At 32.0% G+C, this 26,179-nt stretch overlaps 1 protein-coding gene across 1 annotated transcript; it reads left to right on the top strand.

Annotated features, from left to right (window-relative positions):
- Positions 1–21,224: 21,224 nt before the first annotated feature.
- Positions 21,225–23,318, top strand: LOC18105735 (RING-H2 finger protein ATL43). Its single transcript, XM_006374329.3, has one exon. The coding sequence runs from the start codon at positions 21,769–21,771 to the stop codon at positions 23,077–23,079; it is 1,311 nt and encodes a 436-aa protein (XP_006374391.2). The 5' UTR covers positions 21,225–21,768; the 3' UTR covers positions 23,080–23,318.
- Positions 23,319–26,179: the final 2,861 nt, after the last annotated feature.

The following is a 26,179-nucleotide window of genomic DNA, read 5'->3' as shown; positions in this document are numbered from 1 at the left end:
ATCCTGTTTGCAGATGTAACATCTACCTATAGTAGCCAAATAATCTCGGGGATGCCTTTTCTCACACTACAAACATAGCAGATATGTACTAGTCCCCAATCCCTCATTAGACCTTCCTGACATACTAGTTTTAAGATGTGTTTGTCCTCTTTGAGTACCTTATAGGGACTGTCTTGATGTGCCTTCTGGTCTAGAATGTCTTTTTTTTTCTTAATCTGCTTAGACTAATCTCTTTTACCCTTTTTCAGGAGAACAAGTCTTCCAGAAGAATACACATGTTCATTTCTTTTTCCCAACCTTGTCAATCCTTGCTCAATATTTACTTGTTCTCCCTCATTCATCATGATCTCGAGGGATTGTGTAGCCTTAATAAGTGCTCTCATAATTTGAAACTGTAAGGTAATCAATCCTATATTTAAATCTTGTCAAAAACCATCATGTAATCTTTTTATCTTGTTCTGCCTAGTAGGTAGGTAGACCGAAGCAAACATGGAGAGACCTTAAAATCATATCTCATACTCCAACATAATCATATCTCTTTGCTTCAGTGCTAGAAACTCTTATTCTTTACTCTTCTGGTGTTGTCGGGAGTAGTATATATTCTCAACTCTACTTTGAAGTCTACCCACAACAATATTTCAGCAGTCCTCCTCTCTTGTACTCTATCCTACCATGTCTGGGCACTATCAAAGAGTAGCTGGGTAACATAATCTACCCTAAAACCATTTGGCATAAAATCCTAATTTATGGTATTCTCTACTTTTCTGATCCATCGTTCGACTATCTCTGTATCCTCTTCCCTTAAAAAAGGTTCACAACCCATTTCTCTCATATTCTTTAACTAACGCACCAGAGGAACTATATTGTACACATGGGATGCATCTGTTGTTCTTGCCATTTCTGCCATCACTGTTTAGACAACCTATGTCAGATATGAAGGATCAAGATATGATGCAGGTGTTGATGCATGCACTGCCAGTGGAGGTCCTTTTGTTTGCTCATCTCTACCTAACATTTCAGGTTGTACATTTCTAGCTCTTTATGAAGAGGATTCACCTCCAAGTCCAGTTAACTTTACTCTCTTAGACGATATAGACACTATAGGCACATGCGATGCAATATCAGTCAGAGAACCTCCCTTTTGATCCCCACTCTTTTCCATACTTGGACTCCCTCACCCAACTAGAAATGGATTCGTCTTAGCTCCTTATTGGGTGTAAACCAACCTAAAAAATCAACATTCCTCAATCATAAACCCCTGGCTCTAATGCCAAATGTAACATCCCTATTATTTTAGATTCGACTTTCAAACTAATTTCTTTCTAGATCAAGTGATTACAGTAAAAAAAATTTTCTTCATAATCATTTCTAGTTTATTCTCGTATTTGAATATTGTCTCTCTTATTTCTACCAAAATTTCAGCAGAGTTTCCCTATAAAGCGGAACAATCCCAAACTTTACCAACAATCTGGCTAACCTTTTCGATTGCCAACATATTCAGCTAACCCTTATGGTTGTCAACACATTCAGCTAACCTTTTTGGTTACTAATAATCCAGCAAACCCTTTTGTTTACCAACAATTCGATTAACCCTTTCGGTTGCCAACATATCCAGTTAACCCTTATGGTTGCCAACAATTTAGCTGACATTTTTTTATTGCCAACAATCCGGCTAATCCTTTTGGTTTCTAATAATCTATAATCTTGTTCTTAGTACTTTTATTATATAGAACTCTTTAATCCACAATTGATAATTCTACATTAATAGAACTGTAAGAATAATGTGAATAGACCTATAACCTGAGTGTGCTTAGTGCCTCCTACTTCTTATCTAACTCTAACGATCTATCATGCGTTAACAAGATTTTCAAATTGTTTTTGTCTAATACAAACACAAGCATAACCCAGATATATAAACAAAACATCCCACACTAGTTTAAACTCATTTATTTATTCTTAACCCCAAATCATTCGTTTAATTCTTTTATGGCATTTCTTCCAAATTTCCCATTCAAGAGTTACTCTTATACTTTGAAATTCATGTCTCAGTAAAAACTACACATTTATCATCAATCATCTAACTTTCTAAAGATTTATGTATGCCGATCCAAAGTTCTGTTTTTTTTTAATTCATCTTTCTAAATATTTATTGAATTAATTCATAAACATATATCAAACACTCATTTATAAAAAAGAACATAATTTCTCTCCTAACTTTGACTATAATCCCAAGGTGTCAAAGTTTAAGACATTCCAAAATTTACACCATAATCGAACACAAGAGTTTCTTTCAATTCCAAATCATCATTAATACTTCCACACATACTACTTACTTATAATTAATTAAATAAGGAATTCATAAAATCTCTAGATTTCCAACTTTTTTTCCTCAGTGGCAGACATTAATTATATTAGTAACACTAAGTTTTCTTTTGATTCTTCATTAAACTTCATTCCATATCATTGCAAAATTATACAAAATCATCTTTTTTAACAAGTTTTCACACTCTTTTAATTCTTTCCCCAAAAATTCCTTATTTGGCCACGATTTTCATTGTAAAAAAAACCCTAGAGGCAAAATACTAAGCTCTAGACATGAAATAATAAAAAAACCAAATCAAAGACAACTAAAGCCAAGGAAATTGAAACTAACAAGAAGAGAAAAAAGGATATAACCTGATTTTAGAACCTAGCTTTAATACCAACTGATGCAGACCTCTTGATTACATGGTCAAGCAACCCCTAATAAAGTAGATAACAACTCAAAAAGTTAAAAATCAGGTTTGATAGAATCTTGAATCAGAGGTAACCCTGTACCTAAAAATCAAAGGTATTGAAAAAAGACTTGGACCTAGAGATAACCTTGTATCTAAGAACCCTAAATATGCGAATGATGCCACAAAGCCAGTTAATCTTCGATAAGTTAGTGTATGATTTTTATCCTTTCCAAGAAATGTTGTTTTGTCACAAACAAAAGGAAAAATCATGTTTATTCTTCAATTTGTTGCCAAAATTTGCAGCTCAAAAAAATATAATATAGTCTGGTTGTAAGCTAAAAGGCCTAAACTAGTAATCAACTAACATAAAATCCAATAATGAAATAAACTCCTAATAACGTCTAATACGCCAGAACAAACCCAAATAAAAAAAATATTCAACATTAAAGAAATAAAGAAAATAGAATAATAAAAATAAAGTCTTCATGCTAAAATTCCTTCATGTAGCTCGAATCTCAAATTTTCGTACATTCTTGACAGATTTTGGTCCTGACTTCAAACACGTTGTTCTCTGTCATGTAGATGAATTACTAGCCCTGCCATATAAGTTGGAAAGCTTGAGATGTCTAGTTTCTATCCTAACCTAAATCGCAGTAAAATTACACCTATAGCTCTAGATATGTTCCAAACAGTACACAAAAGTCTAGTTTGACACATTTGACAATATTCATCTAGTAACTTTGATCCTCTGAAATAATATGTTTCTAAACTCTATTTGACCTGAAAATCTACCATAATATATTTCGATGTATCTAGTATCCCTTGTGAAATTGCATCTCAATCCGATGTACAATTTGATAGATATGGTTAATATCGTAAAATTGGTCAGTAGACATTTTAAGGCTAAATTCAGACATGACTTGGTTCGTATTAGTATGCTCCATCAAATAATGTTTGGTTTATCAAGGTAGACTATAAGATAGTGGATGAACAGGTGACCAAACAAAGTTTTAGCTAGGGTTGGTTCTGAAACATATTAGAACCCATATTCAAAAAGAGATTGTATGATGATGAAAATAAGACTTGTTTGATGATTTTGGCTTTAGGTATTTATGATCTAATCCTTTTCCAACTAGTAGAAGAAATGATTGACTTCGAGGTCATCAATGTGTTCAATAATATGGTTGCTCTTAAAATTAATCCACCAATTATAACATTAATGAAGACTTTTTCATCTTCAAATCATTACAAAAAAGTAGGAAATGGTCATTTGAGATGTTGCTTATAATGGTTGTTTATCAAGATAATAAGCCATATGATAAAAAAAGAAAGATATCGAGTTTATTTGGAACACCCTGGCATTTATACTTGAATTTAGTTAAGTTTGTTGAGCATCTACTAGAAGAGTTAAGAAGGATTATGTGGGAGCTAATGATTTTAAGTATGAGCAAATCTCCATTTCATTAGAGAACATGATATGCCTACTTCTAGTCTTATATTGCATGCTATATGATTACTCATAGGTTATGTTGGTGAGAGCTTGATGTTGCATCAATTATTGCCTTAATATGTTCCTATAACAATTAGGATTTGAGCAGTTTATTTTGAGAGCCACCGATTTAACTTATTTTTATAAAGAATTCGGGATTTTAAGGAATTTGTTATAGCTAATGAAAAGAGCTTGGAAGCACTCTGGTGTGGTCAAGGCTGCTATGAGAGATGATGGAATGGGTAGTCCTAGGTATCTGATATGGAAAAATACTAGAGGAAAAGGGTCTCGTGTTTGGCCTTTTAAGGGTCTATAGAGATTGATGGCTTAGACCATAAAAAATGTTCATAAGGAGAATAAAGCATGACATGAGTCTTATAATTCAAGCCTAGATTTATAATTGGAGGAGATTGGTGCCAAAAAAAGGAAGTTAGAGGCCAATCTTATAGCTTAAAAGCATATATTCGCCACCATGAAAAGAGAAGAATGACTTGCTGACTCAACTACAAAAACAAAAACATGCTTTCGAGGAATTTCAACTAAGAATTAACATGATGATAAAAACCAAGACGGAGCGAGACCATATGGTAGCTGAAATTGTGCAGATAACATAATTAAGGAAAGAGTTGAAGAAAAATAGAAGCTGGAATTCAAGCTCAAATATGCTCAAATCTAGATAAATGGATTGGATTAGACGAAAGAGATGTTTTAAAAATAGTATTAGCAGTAAACAAGGTTGGTCACACTATTGGATAACCATTTGAGGGAGTTAGTTAGGCAATAAGATGAATTTAACTCGATCATGCAAACTCTAACAGATGAGAGAGAGGCTGCAAGAAGGGAATCATAAAACTAGGCTTTTGAAATCATGTGTTATCACATGCAAGATGAAGATACTAATAATAATGTCATAATATTAAAAGGCATAGGTCAATATGTATTAGAGGGCCGACCCACTCTAAAAGAGAAAATCATGTGTTATTTTGGTTAGATTTGAGATGGCATGAACAAACTCGTAGCATATCTAGGTTTAAAAGTGTGGAAATAATTAGCAAAGTAACTTTTTTTAGGACATTGATTTTCATAAAAAGTTTGCATTGTATTAGACAAGCTTTGTAAATTGTTGTTTTGAATTAATAGAAAAGATGTTTCGTTCCACTTTTAGACATCTAATGACTTGCTTTAAAATTGATGCTTGATTTATGTTTTAATAAATTTATATGAGAGAAATATTCATTGAGGATTTAGTTCTTGTGCTTGGTGAAAATCCCTTTAATTGATAAAAATTCTTATGGGTTTGGTGTCCTCACTAATATTTTTTCAAGAAAATTCAACTTAGTCCATCCTTACAGTCCTGATATAATAAAAAAAATCAAACAATAATAAGCATGCATACTCAATTCAGTTCTTTACATTTCATTTATATTTTTATGCATATACATATCACCATATCTAGGAATAAATATAGGTCATCCTATGAAAGTTTAGCTTCCCCCTATAAGCCACAACAATAGATTCAAACAAAGACAAATGGAGAACGAAGAAAGATCACAGTTAGACTAAAACAACTAAATGAAGATAAATGGTTTGAAAGTAGAGGTTACTAGGCTTACTAGCCTGCTTTAACAAGCATTGCAAGCTATATCATTTAGGGAAGGGACTTCTAACCGGGTGTAAACTTAGACAACAATGCCATTTCTTTTTAATGCTCGGTCAATGTTGTAAAAGCTATCCGTTTCTGTACCACCAAACCAGGAGGCACCAAGTGCTTCTTCTGAATCCTAATTTATAAATATTTCCCATTTATAAGCTTCTCACAAGCACCATAGGACCAGACTACCCTAAATATTTACCTCACTATTGAAGAAAACCATAAGGTCAAGTAAACTGAAGTCCTTGATTCTAAAATGTTATATGCAATAGAAGAATCACTTTGAGCTATTAAAAACGTATACCTTTATGATTCAGCAAAGGTAGTTAAGATGTGTGATACGATCCAAACTACACCAAATGATCCATTAAGACTTCTAGATAGGGCAATTATAAGATCAATAGCAAACAAACTCAAATATGCATTCAATAGGCTTATTAATAATATTTAAGCCAAGGTGAATTTCAAGGAGGCTACATATTCAATCAGTGATGGTCAAATATTATTCAATTTAATCTAAGTATAAAAGGGGCTTAATGCATCTACTTCATAGGCTTATTAATCTTGATAGTTAAAGGCATTTTTTTCCTAATGCATAATTTACGCTAATAAATATATTTTTTAATCCAACCATTAGATTAGACTAAAATTTTACCAAAATATTCCAGAGACCTTGTTTTATATTGGATTAAAATTTAAAGTGAATCAGACATCAATAAGGTCTTGCGATAAGGTCTAGAAGCTACGATACATGAATTGTATTAATTAGTTTCTTAGTTAATTTAGGATTCTTTTAACTATTTTATTTAGAGCTCTTTTGTTATTTTTCTATTATTACTTAGAATGTTTTTATATAGTATAAGTAGAGTTATTTAGCTAGTAATTAGATTTTTTTTAAAGATAGACTTTGATTTTAAAATAATTTATTGTTTGATTATGAGAGGATTCTTTTAATTTAGTTCTTAATGGAATTACTCTAACTTATCAAAGAATTGACCATGCTTCATGGTATCTTCTATACTTATCATTCATGTCTTATTATAGGTGTTGATAGGGGTTTGGTTACTTATAGTCTTAGTGCCTTGGTACCGGTTATCATTGTGTCAAGCTCAATTCCAAACATGATCTTAATTTTCTTGGCAAAAGTCGATTTGACTATGAGTTTTTGGATCTTTATATCCATAGAGTTTGTATTAGATGGTATCAAAGTAAGGCTTTAAATCAGGTTATATCCTTTTTATCTTTAAATTTTTATATACTCAGTTGTTGTCGAGTTCTTTATTCTTTAAAAACTAGTTGCAACATCAAGTTAAAAAAATTATTTGTGATCTTGATTGAATAAAATCATATAAAAAAAAGGAACAAAGAAAATCATAAAAAAATATATTTTTTAGGGTTTGCTGCAAATCTTGATTTAAAGAAATATGGAGTTCGGCCACTTGCTTTAAATAATAATAAAACAATTCTTGATTCTTAGGGTTTTATGGAGATAAATCTTGATTTGGGATATTTTAGATTTACTTGGTTGGATTTTCTTGAAAATTTTTAAAAAATGTAGTTTTCGTGTCATTGTATTTTTTATTAGTTTTGGCCACCATATATAAAAAAATGAAGGTGCTATTGTTATTTTAAGTTGATTAAATCTTATTTCATTACTTTCTTATTTTTGTAGTCTTTTTTTTTTTAATCTTTGTATCGTTCATGTTGCTACCCAATTTTTGACCCATGTTTTGATAAAATTTTAGAAAAATCCAAAAATAGCGAAAAACAACGAAAATCCAAAAAATACTTTTTTATATATATATATTTGCATCGTTTTTAGCATTTTTAGCATCGTCTCAAAAGAATTTAAATTTTCAAAGTTTTTTGGAACGCGTTCGACTTTTAACGCGTTATTTTTAAAATCATCGATTTTTTTCATTCAATTCGGTGTTGATAAGAAGAATCCAAAAAAATAAGAAAAATCAGATTTACAAAAAAAAGAAAGAAGTTGAAGGACCAAGTTTGAAAACCTAGCAATATTTTTACCTATAAATACTAGTCTCTACAACACACACATGGAGGAACAATTTTGCATATTGAGAAAAAACACAAAAAAAACCAAACTCTAAACCTAAACCTAAACCTATCACTTTCTAAACAGCTGCCCCCCACCCGATTTTGATTTTTTCTCTTGAAGCCGCCGCACACTTCACCCTCTTTCTCCCCCGACTGGAACTCCTTTTCACTGCCTCCACACCGTTTCCCCCCATCTTCTTCTCCTAGCCAGCCAAAGCCTGTTCCTTCCCCTTGGCTAAAACCTAAACAGCTGCCGCACCCCTTCAACCGGGGCTCCATTTCCTTTCAACCCGCAACCGATCTTCTCCCATTTCGTCGCAATCTTCAACCCGCAGCACAACAGCCCCATCTCCCTTCTTTTCCAAAACCGAACAGCTCCCCTCTCTATTTTCACCCATCTTCTCCACAACGAAGCCAGCCTAACAGACAGCAGCAAGACCCACGAACAACAGCAGCGAAGGAAGACCATCAACGCCGGCCTCCACCGAGCCACACAGCAGCAGGCGATCTCCTTCACTGCCAACGGGCCAGCGTGTCAAGACCGGATCAGAGCCTCCAGTAGCAGCCCGAACACAGCGACGACACCCGCTGCTCCGGCCCTAGCAGCGCCACCCCCTCTTGGCCGTCACACCTTCTTGCCGCCAGATCTGCCACCATGGAGTACCCCTCGTTCACAGCAGATCATGACCACCAAAGTAAAGGCTCTCCTTTACAGCAGAACCGTCTACGGCGGAGAAGAAAAAGGGAACCAAAAGCAGATCTGTAGCAAAATGGAGAAATAAAATCAACTGGCTTGTGTGTGTTTTCTCCTTTTACAGGTGACGGGACCTTTACTGCCAGCAGAAAAGTGAAGATCCAGCGGGCCCAGAATGCATCCCAGAACTGTTCCTGAATTTTTTTGGGCTCCATTTTGTAAATTTTATATTGTTTAATGTAATTTTTATTTAGTTTTTTTTGAATTTTTATAATTTGTAGTGTGGATGTGAAAAAAAAGAAAAAAAGAAAAAAAGAAAAATATAGTAAAAGTGTATATGTGTGTTTGTATTTTTTATTTATTTTATGGATGTTTTTTTATGATAAAATTGCAAAGAATAAAGAAGAATTTAATATTTTGATTTGCTCACGGTCAAGAATTATGAACTTATACGTAAGTCATATTTCTAATATCCGATGAAAAGACAATTATTAAAACTTCTTTAAAACATCAAAGCCACGAAGCAGCTTCCCTCAGGTAGGGTTCGTTAGGGGTGCTAATACCTTTTCTAACCATAACCAGTCCCTTATCCATGAATCTCTGACAAGACCAGCACACCTAGTGACCAAAATACTAGGTGGCAACTCCCAAGAACAAATCAAGCAAACAAAACAAAAAATCACCAAGTCGAGGCTGCGTGGGAGACGTGCGACAGTTCATATTTCAAACAAATTCATATTGGTATTAACGATTTCATATTTGTAGTTTTGTATCGATAGTTTTTAGTCTTTATTACTTCTTAAGTCTTTATATTATTTGATTGTACCATTAAGATATCAATCTTTGATTTGTTAAGAACTGGTTCCTTAAAGAACTAAAATCTTGAGAATTGGGTAGTGAAAGAAGAAGGTGAGCATATTCAAGTGAAAAGTCAAAATTTTATGTGAAACACGAAATGTGCGATATCAATTGAGAGTGTGCTACTAACTTAATTTTTAACTCTTGACGATGTCAACTAAAAGCGAGTCATCACCTTCAAAAGACAGGAATAATCCTGAATGAGGATATTTAGCTATGCAATAACAATTAAAGTTGATGAATACAAGGTTTGTTGTAGGAATGAATGGAATGGCTGGTTCGAAAACTGAATTGGCTAGTCTTTGAAATGGGCCAAACTATGGGGGTTTGGAAGGATGAAGATCTACAAGATGAGCTAATTCATATTCAGAAGAACCTATAACTAAATTTACAGATGAGAAGGCTAAGGATTTTAACGATAACCATGGTGGTAGGTTTTGGCAACATAAAAATAAAAGGCCTAAGAGAGTTCGATAACTTGACAAATTCATCCATAGGAGACTAGATAGGGAGGGTGAATTTCAGGATGATTTGGATAGATATTTGGATAGTATTAAGATGAAGATTTTAGCTTTTCAATGTAAAAATAACTCAGAAGATTATTTAGAGTGGAAAAAAATGAAGTTTGATTTTTTTATTGTCACCATTACTCTAAAAGATGAAAAAGTAAAACATGTTGTTATTGAGTTTATTGACTATGCTATTATTTGGTGGGATCAACATGTCTTTAGAAGGAGGAGGAAAGAAGAGAGACATATAGAGACTTGGGATGAAATGAAAATAATGAGAAAAGGCTTGTTCCTAGTCATTATTATAGGGAACTATATCAAAGATTGTAGAGTTTGTCTTAGGATTCTAGAAGTGTGGAGGATTACCACAAGAAAATAGAGATTACCATGACTAGAGCTAATATTGTGGAGGATAAAGAAACTACAATGACAAGTTTCTTGAATGGATTGAATAAAGAGTTAGAAAATATGGTTGAGTTGCAGAACAATAGTAAGCTTGAAGATATGATTCATATGGCTACCAAAATAGAGAGGTAGTTGAAGAGAAATGACAATACATGTCAATGAGGTAATTCAGGTTTCTTTTTAGCTTGGAAGCTAAATTATAGAAGAGAGGGGGCTGTCACATCAAAGCCAAATATTATGGGCAACAAAGCCAAGTCATTTAAGGCTTAGAGGAAATATTCAGTCACTAAAACAAAATGTAAAGCCAAGATCCTATCTAATCATAATTGTGATATTAGGTGTTTCAGGTATTTGAGGAGTGGACATATACCTTCACAATGTCTAAACAAAATTATTATGGTTATGAGGGAGTGTCGTACGTGTGTGGCGTCGCTATGATCTTTAGGATGTGAAGGGTGGAAAGGACAAGGAGTTCTTGTCCTTATTAGTAAAAAAAAGATGGAGTTGCCACCTATTATTTTGGTCACTAAAAAACTTAACTGGTCTCAAAGTCTGGATAAGGAGACTGATTGTGAATAGGGAGGACGTATCACCCCTAGTACACCTTATCTAAGGTAAGCTGTATTGTTTGTTTGTCTGATATAAACTAAGGTATTTGTTATATTTTATAATTGTTGGTCTATCTAGAGTTTAAGAAAATTCTTTCTTGGTAAGGAGGTCCTTATCTTACCAAGTTAAAACCTAACCGTTCTAATATTAAAGCATATAAATAAAAGAAAGTGTTTTTTTTATTTAATATTAGAAATACATCTTACATATAAGTTCATAATACCGTATATTAAAAGAAAACATCATAAACTTTTTGATGTTTTTGAAATGTAGACCAAGTTCTCATAACTTTAATAAACTGGTTATTAAATCTAAATATACATGCAAAAATATCAACAAAAATATTTTTTTTTGAATTTTTAAAGATGTTAAATCATACCTTGTATTTTTTTTATCTTTATTATTTATGCAAATATGATTTTTATTTTATTTTTGATAGACTTTGTCATATGCATATGAATAAAAACATATTTTTATATTTTTCAAATAAAAAAAATTTAAATCTTTGATTTTTTTAAAATTTCAGAGAAATACATTTATTTTTAATATTAGATCTGTATTTTACACTGTAAGGCTATAGCATGATATTAAGTGAAATTATTGTAAAAAACATGTGAGGGACTCAAAAATAATTTTGAAGTGGTCGAGGATTTTTTTAGAATTTTTAAAAATTATTAAGGGTGTTTGGGAAAAAAAAAATCAATAAAATTTTTTTGTCAAAAAATCCATTAGAACGTGTTTGCAAATATACCCTAATGAACAAAAAAATCATTTTTTTTCTTTGTAAAATCGTGCTCAACCAAACACAGCATTAGACATTAAATGCTCAACCCAACGCTGAGTTTCCTAGCCTGACACAAGGCTGGCAATGCACAGCTTATAACAAAAAGAGACATGGCCTCATCCACAGACAACAACCCGCTTTTTTTAAAAACCATTTCAAAAGCCTAACCCATGAACATAACTAAATATGCTCTTCTCTTTTTGAAAGATCAAAACAACATTATTTCATGAACTTGTGTATAGCCTCTGCCCAGAAACCATATACACGTTAAGCTAAGATTTAAATGGCAGGGAACTATATTCATGTAAAAGCTAACTTGCAAGCATGTTCTTGCACCACCTAAGACAGGTACAAAAACACACCATCATGAGGAAACACTGAAAAACTTCATGCATTTATTATTCCAGGGGACAAAGCTTCATGAAACCAAACAAAACAAAAGAAAGCTGCAACGTTCTAGACTAAAATCCATGGGTAATATACTAGCATATTTCTCTATTATATAAAGGGAGATACCCATTTCAAAACAAATCCATGCTTCTATAAAAGAACCTTTGCTTTTTTGCAAACACAACTAATTAATGGCCATACTACATTATAACTGGCCTTCAAACTAAGAAAAATAAAACTGGATATGGTGGGCATGAAAGAGCAGTGAGAGAGAAGCCCATACTTGTTACGACCGTGAAGTCCTGGACTTCTTGTTTATGAACATTTCTCGTGCCCTGACTATTCCATAGTGCCTGGGTAGATGCTATGTCGCTGCTAGAGATGCTAGAGACCCAAAAACTGATGTTTTAAACCAACAAAATAACTAGGTTGTTGTTATAAATTTGGTTTTAACTTCTTTTGCCCCAGCTAGAGCTGCTTTTTTGGATGGAGATACCGAATACTTTATGAGGTGAACCGATTTTAGAAGTTAAGATTCAAAGGTTAGGGTTGATATATCTCTGGTAGGAGGATTTTGAACAATTAGGGTGTGGCGGTAGAGTCTATCGTATATAAGCTTTTTAACGGCAATGAAGATTTTGTAGGCTAAGTGCAGGTGGTAGCTCGCGTGTGTTTATTTGGAGAAGAAGGTGTTGTGAGAGCTGATCAGATTGACTGATGTTTCATGGTTGAAGGTTTGCAAACACAGTGTGTGGATGCTGGTGTGTTGTTAGGTGATAGTTTAACTTTCAGTTTGAACAAGGGGAGGTTGTTTTGCTCTGTGTTTTTGGAACTAGAGGAGAAGGAGTGGTGGTTTTGTGTTTTTTTTTAGGGCTGGTATCCGGTTGCTAAAGATTATGGAAGAGGAGGAATGGCGTTGATGGTTCAAATAGGGGAAAACTATGGTGCCTTTTTTTTGTTTTTACTGTTGGAAACCAAGATCCCTCCCCTTTTGAAGATCCTATTTATAGGAGGTGATGGAGATGTATATCATCCAATCCTTACTCAGCTCCTAACCCTCTTGGAATGATCCCACTCATTGATGCCAAGCCAACAACCTAATACTCTCAAACCATGCTGTCAAAAACTAGTTGAGTTAGGGTACCACTCGACAGGAATCATGCTGATAGGTAGTAAGATGCCAGAGCTACCAGAGGAGTCCCTTTTGTCTTACTTGAAACGTGAGAGAGCATTAAATGCTCTAAAAAAACAAAACCCCAGCCAGCTCCCTCACGAGATAAATGAAAAACCCGTTTGGTAACGAGGTTGCGTTTATGTTTTGTTTAAAACGTAAATGCAACCTATTTGGTAATCAAAAAAACATATTTTATTGTGTATGGGCCCTATATTTTTTCGCGTCCGAGACACAGGAAAGAAAGAAGCAGCATTTTGCTGCTTTGTGGACACTGTTCACGCTAAATTTAATTAGCATGAACAGTGTAGCACACACTGTTCAAGAGTGAATTGCACTGTTCACACAATTTTTTTTTTTCATTTAAAAAAAAATTAGTTTTAGAGTAAATTAAATTCATTCGCACTATGATGTGAACAATATTTTTTTTCCTGAAAAACTAGTATATAGTGAATTAAATTCACTCGCACTATAATATCAATTTTATACCTGGTAATATTTTATTTAATTTTATTACACGCTCAAAATATTATGAAAACTGTAGTTCTTAGCGGATAAATTTTATACGTAATGGAATTATAAATAGTTTAATGGAATAATAAAAAATATTTTATATAAAGTATTATTTATTTCATGATGTAATAGGATGATGTAATAGGAGTAATTAATTCTACAATATTTAAATTTAAAACCATCAATATTAATATATATTTTTTAAAATTATTTTATAACCTTAATTTCAAAATCATTCTTAACCAAACACATTAAACTACTTTTTATTCAACCTCAATTTCAACCACAGTTTTAACCAAACACCTATTTTTTCAAACCAACCACAACTAAAAGTACTTTTTTTAAAACAACTTTTTTCAAACCACAACCACAACAGCTACCGCAATACCAAACACACTCTTAGGAAGAAGAAAATGAACAATGGTGCCAAAACGACACCATTTTGTTCATTTTATAAAGAGGTCCTTGATCTTCCAATTTTGTTGAATTCAGCCAATTTAGACTGATTTCTCAAGATTTCTTTCAATTAAGTTTCTGGTTATGTCAATTTGGACCCTTGATTTTTGATGTCTTTTTTTAATTTGGCCCTTCGTCTTGGATATCTTCAATTCCATCCTAAAATAATTTTCAAAGTTTCAATTTCTTTAAATTTACCCTTGAATTTTTTAATCAATTGTAGTCCCTAAATGTGCACTCCTCTTTCATTTTGATCATTGGTTTTAGGATTCTTCAATTTACCCCTTAATTAGCCTTCAAACTTCAAATTTCTTACATTTGAATCCCTAATTGCACCATTTTGGCCTTTCAAAATTTCAATTGTGTCCCTAATCTTTTAATCTTTGCAAATTTATCTGAATTAGGCCTTTAAACTTGATTTTTCTTCAATTGAGTCCTTGATTGAATCCTCCCAACCTATTATAAGTTTAATTAAATCCTTTAACTTAATTAATTCTTCCAACCTTGGTCAAATTGACTTTCAAACTTAATTTTTCTTCAATTCAGTCCTTAAATAAGTCAATTAAATCTGTTAGAAGTTTAATTAGGTTCTTAGATGTAATTAATTCTTTAAATTTTGATCAAGTTTGGATTTGACCCTCAATTTGCTTCCTTCCTTCATCCCATCTTGTCAAAATATCTCAATCAAGCTATTCTTCTAGTATTTTGCAGCTCGAAGACTTATCTGCTCGTGTCTCGAAAATATTTTTGGATTATATATATATATATATATATTTGGATTTTTTTATTAAAAAATAAAAATATACAGTTTTTATAAAACAAATTTGGGGGGGGGGGTCCAAATTTGGGTTATAATAGGGAGCATGAGGATATTGAATTTTAAAATGATAAATCCAAAGAGGATAAGATGTCACCACTTAAGGACTGTAATGATGTTGAGTATTCAATTGATGGAGAAGCTTTGATGATTTGAATATCACTTAATATTCAAATTAAGGAGAATAATGTAGACTAGCAAAGAGATAATATATTCCATAGTAGATGTCATATAAATAATAAGGTATATAGTATATTGATAGTGAGAGTTGTGCTCATGTTACTAGTACTATAATTGTTAGAAAATTGAATCTGAACACCATTGAACATGAAAAACCTTATAAGCTTTAATGGTTGAATGATTGTGGAGAAGTAAGAGTTATTAAGCAGGTTTTGGTTTCTTTTTTGGTTGGAAAATATAAGGATGAGGTTTTGTGATATTATATGTCTATACATGCTACTCATTTATTGTTGGGGAGACCTTGGTAATTTGATAAAAAAACCAAACATGATAAGTTTAAGAACATGTATTCTCTTGAGAAGGATGGAAAAAAATTCACACTTGTAACATTGTCCTCTAAACAAGTGTATGAAGACCAATTAAAATTGAAAGGAGAAAGTGAAACGAAAGAAAAAGATTAACCATGTAAGGATGTGAGGAAGAGTAAAAATAAAATGAGTCACGAGAGAAGAAGGTTGGATTTGGCCAAAATAGAAATTAGTGGGGATTCAGCCCGGAGAAGAGAAAAGAAAAGAGAAGATAAGAAAGGAAAGATGAGAAAAAAATAGAGTGGGGAAAAGATAAAGAAACATGTTAATTTTTATTTAAAGGGGAGTGAGATTAGAATGCTTATTTTTCTAACATATATAAGATTTTACTTGTGTATAAGGAAATATATTTTAACATTAATGATCTTAATCATAGTCTTCCTAATATTTATGTTTCTTTGTTATAAGGTTTTGAGGACATCTTTTTTTATGAGATTTCTAATATGTTGCCACTTATTAGGGGAACTAAATACCGAATTGATCTTGTATATGGAGCATCTATACCTAATCGACTAGCCTATAGATATAGTCCTGATGAGATAAAGGAACTTCAAAGGCAAGTGGAAGAATTGATAACAAAGAGGTACATGAGAGAAAGCTTGAGTTCATGTGCAATTCCAGTGTTGTTAGTATAAAAAAAGAATGGGAATTTGAGGATGTGTATTGATTGTCGTGCCATCAATAATATTATGGTAAAGTATAGACACTTAATTCCTAAAATTGATGATATGTTAGATAAACTACATGGGTCTTGTGTGTTTTCTAAGATTTATTTGAAAACTGCATATCATCAAATAAGAATAAAAGAGGGCAATGGACAAAAAACTACCTTTAAAACTAAATATGGTTTTTATGAGTGGTTAAGTTATGCCTTTTGAACTTACTAATGCACCTAGTACTTTCATCAGATTAATGAACCATGTTTTGGGCAATTTTATAAGTAAGTTTATTGTGGTTTATTTTGATAATTTTATAATTTATAACAAGAATTTAGAGGGGCATGTTAAACATTTAAGAAATGTATTGGTTATTTTGTGGGAAAAAAATGTTTATACTAAAAAAAGTGACTTTGACATGGAGAAGATTGTATTTCTTAGATATGTTGTTAATGAAAAAGGTATTCAAAATGGATGAGAAAAATGTTAGGGTTATTCAAGAATGACCTACACCCAAGTCAATCACTGAGGTAAAAAGTTTTCATATTTTGACTAGTTTTTATAGAGATTTGTTAAGGATTTCAATATTCTAGTTGCACCTTTAATTGAGATTGTTGAAAAGTCACTAGGATTTAAATGAGATAAAGAAAAAAAAGCATACATTTAACTTTTTGAAAGAGAAATTGATTTTGGCCCCATTATTATCATTACTTGATTTTAACAAAAAATTTTAAGATTGAATGTGATGCCTTAAGCATAGGTATTAGAGTTGTTTTAATGCAAGAAAAAAAAAGGTCCATAGCTTATTTTAGCAAAACACTTAATGGTGAGACATTTAATTATTCTACTTATGATAAAGAACTTTACACTTTAGCAAGAATTTTGAAAACTTGACAACATTACTTGTGGCCTAAAGAGTTTATGATCCATACTGTCATAAGTCATTTAAACATCTTAATAGCCAAACAAAGTTGAATTATTGGCATGCCAAATGGGTAAAGTTCATTGAAATGCTCCCATACATGATTAAGTATAAGTAATGTAAGGAAAATATAGTGATTGATGCACTATCATAAATGTATGTACTTTTTTCAACTATAAATAATAAATTATTAAAATTTGAGTATGTGAAATATTTATATATTTAGGATGTTGATTTCTACCAAGTATATATTACATGTGAACAGTTGGCTTTTGATACGTTTTATAGGGCTAATGGAAATTTATTTAAAGAAAACAGATTGTGTGCGCCTAATTATTCTATATGTGAATTGCTAGTTCATGAAACTCATGTGGGTAAATTAATGGGACATTTTGGGGTTGTTAAAACTTTATATATTATACATAAGCACTTTTATTGACCTAAGATGAAAAGAGATATGCAAAGAATTTGTGGTAGATGCATAATATATATGTAGACAAGCTAAGTCTAAATTTTTACCTCATAGTTTATACACTCATTTACTAATGCCTAAGAAATCTTGGGTTAATATATTTATGAATTTTATTTTAGGTTTGCCTAGGTAAAAAAGGGGTAGGGATTCTATTTTTATGGTTGTAGATAGGTTTTCTAAGATGACACATTTCATATATTGATATAAAACTGATGATACAACTAATATAATAAACTTATTCTTTAGGGAAATAGTTTAGCTTTATAAGGTTCCTAGAAGACTTATTTGTGATCATAATGTTAAGTTTCTTAGCTACTTTTAGAAGGTTTTATAGGGTAAGTTAGGAATAAATTGTTATTTTCTAATACTTGTCATCTATAAACAGATGGTCAAACTATAGTTAATAGGACTCTAACTACATTAATAAGAACTATCATTCAAATTTTTTTAAGGAATTGGGAAGATTATTTTTCGTTTATTGAATTTGCATATAATAGAAGTGTGTATTCTACTACTAATTGTTCTTCTTTTGAAATTATTTATGACTTTAATCCTTTAAAATTTTTAGATCTGGTTCCTTTACTTATGGATGCAAGGGTTAGTCTTGATGTCAATAGAAAGACATAGGTAATGAAGGCTCTTCATGAGAGTGTACGACAACAAATAAATAAATAAAATGAGCAATGTGCATTCAAAGCTAATAAAGGTAAAAAAAAAGGTTATCTTTGAACAAAGTGATTAGGTTTGGATGCATATACACAAGGAGATGTTTCCTTAACTTATGAAGACTAATTTGATATTGAGAAGAGATGGTCCATTCCAAATCCTTGAAAGAATTAATGACAATATCTATAAAATAGATTTACCAAGTGAGTATGGTGTTATTGGTACTTTCAATATTTATGATCTTTCATTGTTTAATATAGGTAACAATTCGAGGTTGAATCCTTTTAAAAAGAGAGGGGATGATATAATCTAAACTACACCAAATAATTCATTAGAAGTTTTAGATGGGTTAATTACAATACTAAAAGCAAAGAAGTTCAAATATGCATTTAATAGGTTTATTTAGAGTATTTGGGTCAAGATGAATTTCATGGAGGCTATATATTTAACAAGTGATGATTAGAATTTATTCAATTTAATATGTGTATAAAAGGGGTCTGATCCATGTACTTTATGGGCTAATTAATTTTGACAGTTATAGACTTATGTTTTCTAATGCATAATTTTACTCTAACAAGCATTTTTTATAATCCAACGATTAGATTTGGCTAAAAGTTTACCAGAAGATTTCAGAGACCTTGTTTTATATTGGGTTAAAATCTCAAGTCAATTAGACATCTAGAAGTCCTTGGGATAAGGTTTAAAAGCTATTATATAAGAATTGTATTAGTTTCCTAGTTGATTTAGGATTCTTTTCCTATTTTATTTAGAACTCTTTTGTTATTTTTTCAGTATTGTTTATAATATTTTTACCTAGTATAAATATGATTATTTATCTTGTAATTAGTTTTTTTAAGGACATACTTTGATTTTGGAATAATTTATTATGTGATTATGAGATGATTCTCTTGATTCTTCATTAAATTACTTTGACTTATTAAAGAGTTGACAAAGCTTCATGACATCTTCTATAAAAAAATTTCATGTTTTTTTATAGGTGTTAGGTGGAGGTTTGGTTACTTATAGTCTTGGTAGCATGATACAGGTTATCATTGTTTCAAACTCAGTTCCAAACTTGGTTATAGCTTTTTTATTTTAGAAGAGTTGATTTGACAATCTAGATTTTTATATCAATGAGGTTTGCATCAATGTGTCTCATGCCTAACATCGTGATACTTAAAAAGTTCAAAGTGCTAAAGTTTATATAATACAATGGCATATAATATCTCATAACACAACTATAAGTTTACTACAACAAAATGATCGAGATAGTCTATGATAAGAAGGTTTCGATCCATTTTTTCTATGAGAGCTTATGCGATGTAGCGTTGAGTTAGAACATGCATTTGGATATTACCAAGATCTATAAGTGGAGGGATTTGATAGATACTTTCATAACGTAATACAAGTTCAACATAGACGTGGTGCCAGGACATTCCAACTTAGAAACATGAAAAAAGACCTATGAAATCCATTAGAGAGTACGCCTAAAGGTAGTATAAAGTGGTTGCACATATCTATCCACCTCTAATTGAAAAGGAAATGATTACTCTCTTCTCAAATACATTTTTAAAACTCTAATTAAAAATGCTCTTAATGTGCTCACATGCACATCTTGGATTGTTTACCAGTTGATGTATCATATATGCGTTCGACCAATATGATGGCAAGGGCATATATGTTAGGTTTCTCAGAATATATAAACGTAACAAAAATGATGATTTAAATTTTTTTCAAGAGTTTAAAGGATCCTATAGAAAATTTAGGGTTGTTTAGGGTTTGAGCAAATATTATCTAAAGATTAGATCTTTTTTCTAAGGTTTAATAAACTTTTTTAAAGCTGGGTTGTCGTAAATTGTAAGTCATCTAAGTGTTCAGACTTTAAAAGTAATCCATACGAACCACTAATTAGAATCTTTTAAAACAGATTATTGGTCATAAATTATTGAATTGACTTTTAATGCGAGTGACTTGTTATGTTTCTAATATGTTGGTCTAAATACAAATTACAATCCTAAACAAAATAGGATTAAATAATTTAATTTATTATCAATTCAATAATTGATTTATCTATATTTGAAGATCAAGTGCACCGTCTAATAACGTGTCATGATTTTCTAAATACTAGGAAAGTCATATGTGGGTTGACTTAACTTTTTAGTAACTTGTTTCTTAGTGTAATTATTATCTCTTCATAAAAAATATTTTTATTTAGATATTATAGCATGAAATATATTTTCTTTGTCAAATTATGTTTGTTATCTACAATATAGTCATTGATATTTTGAATAAGATTTGAAACTCTTTTTAAATCTCATTTTACCATGTATAAGGTTTTCACAATCAATACTATTTGAGAATACGTGAAATATTTTTTCTAATTCACATAGGGTTGTGAATCCTCTTTTAATCACTCAAATTATCTTTATATAGTTCATGCTATACTCAGTATTTGTCTGTTTGTTACCCTTGATTAGCACAATATATAGTCAGAATCAAAGCATATAATTCTTTTTATAATATAACTTGGTGATATCAAGAATAAAAATCATTTACACAATTATCATGTGAGCATTTTCATAAACACAAGTGATTTTTTTATATAAAATCCTCATGCTGGTCAATTCATTATACATGTTATCTAACAAGCATCTATATATTAGTTTTAAGTATTATTTGATGTGTATATATGTTTACATAATACTTTCGTTGAATTTCATTTATCTAATTCTCCCACAAAAGATATTATTTATTTTTAAATTTTAAATGTGATTCAATTGTTATAAAGCAACGAAAAAAAAGAACATCTAAAACAAAAGAGGGGGTAAAAGTTGAAACCATATAGTATAACTATGTTAATTTCAAGACATGAGTCCGGCGTTCACACTTTCAGGTGGGATGAGGGAACCGTGTTTCATGATCTGTCGAGGTGAAGCATCGAACATGCGTCACGTGTTTGGCTCCTGTCTTTTAAGACCCATGTTTCGGAGATTTGAGGTTGAAATCTCTTTCCAACCAGCAAGCTAGCTGCCTCTCTCCTGCGTGTTCACTTGTTTCATCTCTCTCTCTCTCTCTCTAAGAACTCTCCCTTTTAACTCTTTTTAGAGACGATAGGCCGTTACAAACTACAAATTAAGTTCAAGCTATTCGGTCGTTGATATGGTTCATTTGTTATTTCTGATGGGTCTGTCTCCATCTCTGAAGGTAATTTAAGAGAAGGGAGCTGTGAGTATTTTAACGATATCCCAACCAGGTGAGTTAGAAGCCTTTGCCTCGTCTTCTTTGTGTTCTTATCTAAGCCCATTCCACAGAATCTCGCCGGAAAACAAACCTCCTTTTCCGGCCCAAGAGTCTCAAGCTTCCCACCATCTCCAGGAGGACACATGGGCGCTTTCAACAAAGCGTCATCAATCTTGTTCATTTTTCTTGCTTCGATTTTCTCTATTTGTTTTAGACCCTTATTTGCAGACATTAATGGAGACATTATCACACCATTAAACCCACCTACACCTCCTCCGCCCCTTTCGCAGTCAAATATTAGTAGACCAAATGAGACACCATTCAGGACAAGCATAGCCATAATTGTAGCCGTTTTAACCACCATATTTTCCGTTACCTTTCTCTTACTTCTCTATGCCAAACACTGCAAGCGTGGAAATGGTAACACTATCAGCGTTACGGGTTACGACATTAACGATCCGAATGTAAGAGCGGCAAGAAAACACTCAGGGATCGACCGAGCGGTAATCGAGTCGCTACCAATATTTCGGTTCAGCTCACTTAGAGGGCAAAAGGAGGGACTAGAATGCGCTGTTTGCTTAACAAGATTCGAGCCTACAGAAGTTTTAAAATTACTTCCCAAATGCAAACATGCATTCCATGTCGAATGCGTGGATACTTGGCTTGACGCTCATTCAACATGCCCTCTTTGTCGCTACCGAGTGGATCCAGAGGATGTTCTGTTGATTGGAAATGATGTTAACAATATCAATTACAACAATGCAGAACAAGATCCTGAATTCTTGGACATTGAAAGCGGAAAACAAGGAGACGGTTCCACCGCCGCGTCTCCAGGATTCCGGCGAATTTCAGGCAGGCATTCTTCGGCTGGTGAGAGGGTGAGTAGCTGGTTCCAGCACAAGTTAGGAGTTGTTCCTGCTGCGACGTCGTTTAGAAGGTCCTTGGACAGTTCGAGTTCGAGAAAGAAGAATATCGAGTCTGCGTCTGTGACCGTTGGATGTTTTGATCGCGGCGGCCATAGAAAGGATGGACTTCTCTTAACCATCGATGATAAAACAAGATTAGAGCATAGGATAATCGTCTCAGGTGGGTTCCACCAGAGATGGAGCGACGTACAGCCGTCAGATCTACTTTATCTACGGTCAGAAATGATATTAAGTGACAGCCGTAGATTGTCGACATCGTCAGCGTCGGCATCAGTGAATCTGCAGTTGGACTTGGTAGGGGATGGGAGGCATCGGAAAGGGACTGGTGGCAGTGGCAGTGGCAGAAGTGTAATAAATACAAGAAGCATGTCCGAATTCACGGGTTTGAACAGGTTTGCGAGCCGAAGCACTAATAACAACAATCAAGAGGGACAGGTAGCTGGGGTTGTTTCGAGATGGTTGGCTTGGATTTCTTCTCTCTCACAGCCAGCAGTACGGTCAGAGCGTACTGCCACTTCAGCTTCTTAGCATTGTTTTGTTTTATACACGACGGGATAATAATAATAATGCCATTAATTATGGAGGAGCATGGGAACAAACACTGTAGATTTTCGCTTTTTTTTTTTAAAAAAAAAAAAAACCTAGTGGAGTGAGAGTGGTGGCAGCAACACAACAGGAAATTATTGTTAGCCGGGGAGCGGGGCAAGCAGGTTTTTGTCTTGCTTTTTCCTTTTTTTTAAGTTATAATAATTTTTATGATTTCTTAACTTAGTACTCCTAATTTTGAAAATCATGAGTTAATTCATTTATTGTAATTCCTTTTTTAATGTTTAGATTAAACTTTAATTAAAGATGAAAAATGTTTAAAGACAAACAATTGAATTAATTTTCAATATAGAGATTTGATGTTGAATTTCTCAAACTATATGAAATAACTAATTTTTATTTATATTTTAAATAAAATCACAAAGATTAAAATAGTAGTTTACTCTTTTTTCTATTCCATAATAGCTGTATAATGAAAAGTGATTGAGAAAAATTCGAACGGTGCACCATCGTAATAATAATAATAATAAAAAGGGTGAATAAAAGATTAATTTTGGAAGAAAAGTGGGCTGGAAAAATATTCGGTTTTTCCAAACATATACACGCAACAAAATTTTTTTATTATTATAAATATTTTATAATTTTTTATATAAAATATTTTTATCTCACATATTTTATCTTTATTAATTAAACATTAATGAATTAAATATAATTGAGTATTAAAAATAAAAAAATATTTATTAATAATAAATATATTTTTTATGAATAAAATTAATATTATTTTAATATATGAATACTAGGAGACTGCAGCCAAGTTTAATAATTGAAAATAACTAGAATCGGGAAATAGGAGCACATGGATGGAAGAAGAATGTCCAGGTACAGCTGTTATACGGTTCCCTGAAAGCAACACAGTGTTTTGTCTGTTTGTTGGTGGCTTTTTGGAGGATACAAACGGCGGGTATTGGAAGTTGATTCTTCGGTAGCCACTCTCCGGAAGCCTTCTACACTGTCCAATAGAATATTACTAATTTGTTTATACTACAAGACAAAAGCTCCGAAGCCCTTAAAAAGCTCTATTAATTTATAATTTTATATAAAAACTTAGAGGCAGAACATGTTATTTATTATCACTTTGAATTCTCTTACTTAGGCCCCGTTTGTTTGCAGGAAAGTAGTTTCCTTTTGGAAAGTGAATTTCGGGGAAAGTGAATTCCGGGAAAGTATTTTCCGATGTTTGGTAGTGTAATGGAAAATAAGTTGGAAAACACTTTCCAGTGTTTGGTTATGTTATGGAAAATGAGCTGGAAAATAACTTATTAATGTTTTATTTTTCAAGTTTATTAAAATAATAAGGAACAAATCTTACAAATTAAAAAGTTGAATGAGAATGAAATTGAAAAAAAAATATAATTTCATAAATTATCTCAAATAAAATAAATAATAATCAAAATAATAGAGATCAAATCTAAAAAATTAAAAAAAATAAAAGGTGAAGAAATTAAAATAATAATAATTAACATTTCATAAATTATTTCAAATAAAATAAGTAAAAATCAAAAGAATGAGGACCAAATTTGATAGATAAAAAATTTCAATAAAAAAATGATAAGGAAAAAGCAAATAACAATTATAAAAATAAGGACCAAAATTAATATAAAAATTAAATTTTAAGAGATGAAATTGAAAAATAAATATTCAAAACAAATTATATATAGCAATCAAAAGTATGAGGATCAAATTTGATATAATCAGCAAATAATGACATTTCTAAATTTTTCACAACTTCCGGAAAGTGTTTTCCGCCCAAATTTTTCAGGAAAACACTTTCCTGAAAACCAAGCCAAATTTTCCTTTGACTGGAAAGTGTTTTCCGTTGACCAACTTTTCCAATGGCAAACAAACACAGGAAAGTTTGGAAAGTGGTTTCCCGGAAACCACTTTCCGAAAAACAAACACAGCCAAAAAGGAAAACACTTTCCTAGAAATCAAACCAAATTTTTCTTTGACCGGAAAGTGTTTTCCGTTGACTGAAAAGTGTTTCCGTTGACCAGAAAGTGTTTTCCGTTGACCGGAAAGTGTTTTCCGTTGACCAACTTTCCTAATGGCAAACAAACACAGGAAAGTTTGGAAAGTGGTTTCCCGGAAAATGAATTCCGGGAAACAAACATGGCCTTAAGTGTAAATTACTTAAGTGACCATATGTTTATTTTCAAAGGAATACTTGGCATTAAATTAATTCTATTGTTTTGCATGTTTATTGTTTTTTTAAAAAAACAAATATTACATTGACTAAACAAACTTGTCAAAATAGCATGACTAGAAACTTGTTTGTAAAAATAACATGATTTATTGAGATATGCAGGTCTCACATGCGTCACCAATCAAATTAAAAAACTCATATAAATCATTTTTCATGTTTTTCTTTGTTCCTCCTTTTCCTTCCATGCACCACCCTTACCCCCCTCTTGATCTCTCTCCATTGCGATAACTCTCTCTCCATCATGATAGAACATGTTTTTCTCTTTTGTTATCGTGTTCTTTCTCTCTCCCTCTCTCTAGTTGTGACAGCAAGTACGACCACCACCGCCACCATTATAGCCACTTTAACACACCACCACCGCTCACAACACCCCACCTCATGATTTCAAGTATAATCCACCCTCCCTTTCTATTAATTTGATGTTTTTTATACTAGTTTTTTTATATTATTATGTTAGGGTTAGGGTTAAGTTTTTTTTAGTTTAGGGGTTTGCTAATTTTGGTTAAATTAAATATAAATTATATTACTTAGCTATAAAATGCATTAATTGAGTTGATAATTTACATTATTTATAGAAAAAGCTGATGAATTAAGTTTTTGTTGATTATGTTAAAGTTCGGGTTTTTTTTTTAGTTTAGGATTTTATTTTTTTGGTTAAATTAACTATAAATTATGTTAATTAGCTTAAAATCACACCATTTAAGTTGATAAATTATATTATATAGGGAGAAATTTTATGAATTGTGGTTCTATTGATTATGTTATGGTTTATGGTTTTTTTTTTTAATTTAGGGTTTTGTTGATTAAAGTTTTGATGAA

This window comes from Populus trichocarpa, chromosome 15 (genome assembly GCF_000002775.5).
Source record: "Populus trichocarpa isolate Nisqually-1 chromosome 15, P.trichocarpa_v4.1, whole genome shotgun sequence".
Taxonomy (NCBI): Eukaryota; Viridiplantae; Streptophyta; class Magnoliopsida; order Malpighiales; family Salicaceae; genus Populus; species Populus trichocarpa.
The sequence above is the reverse complement of the archived record's forward strand: the minus strand, read 5'-3'. Positions and strand labels throughout refer to the sequence as shown.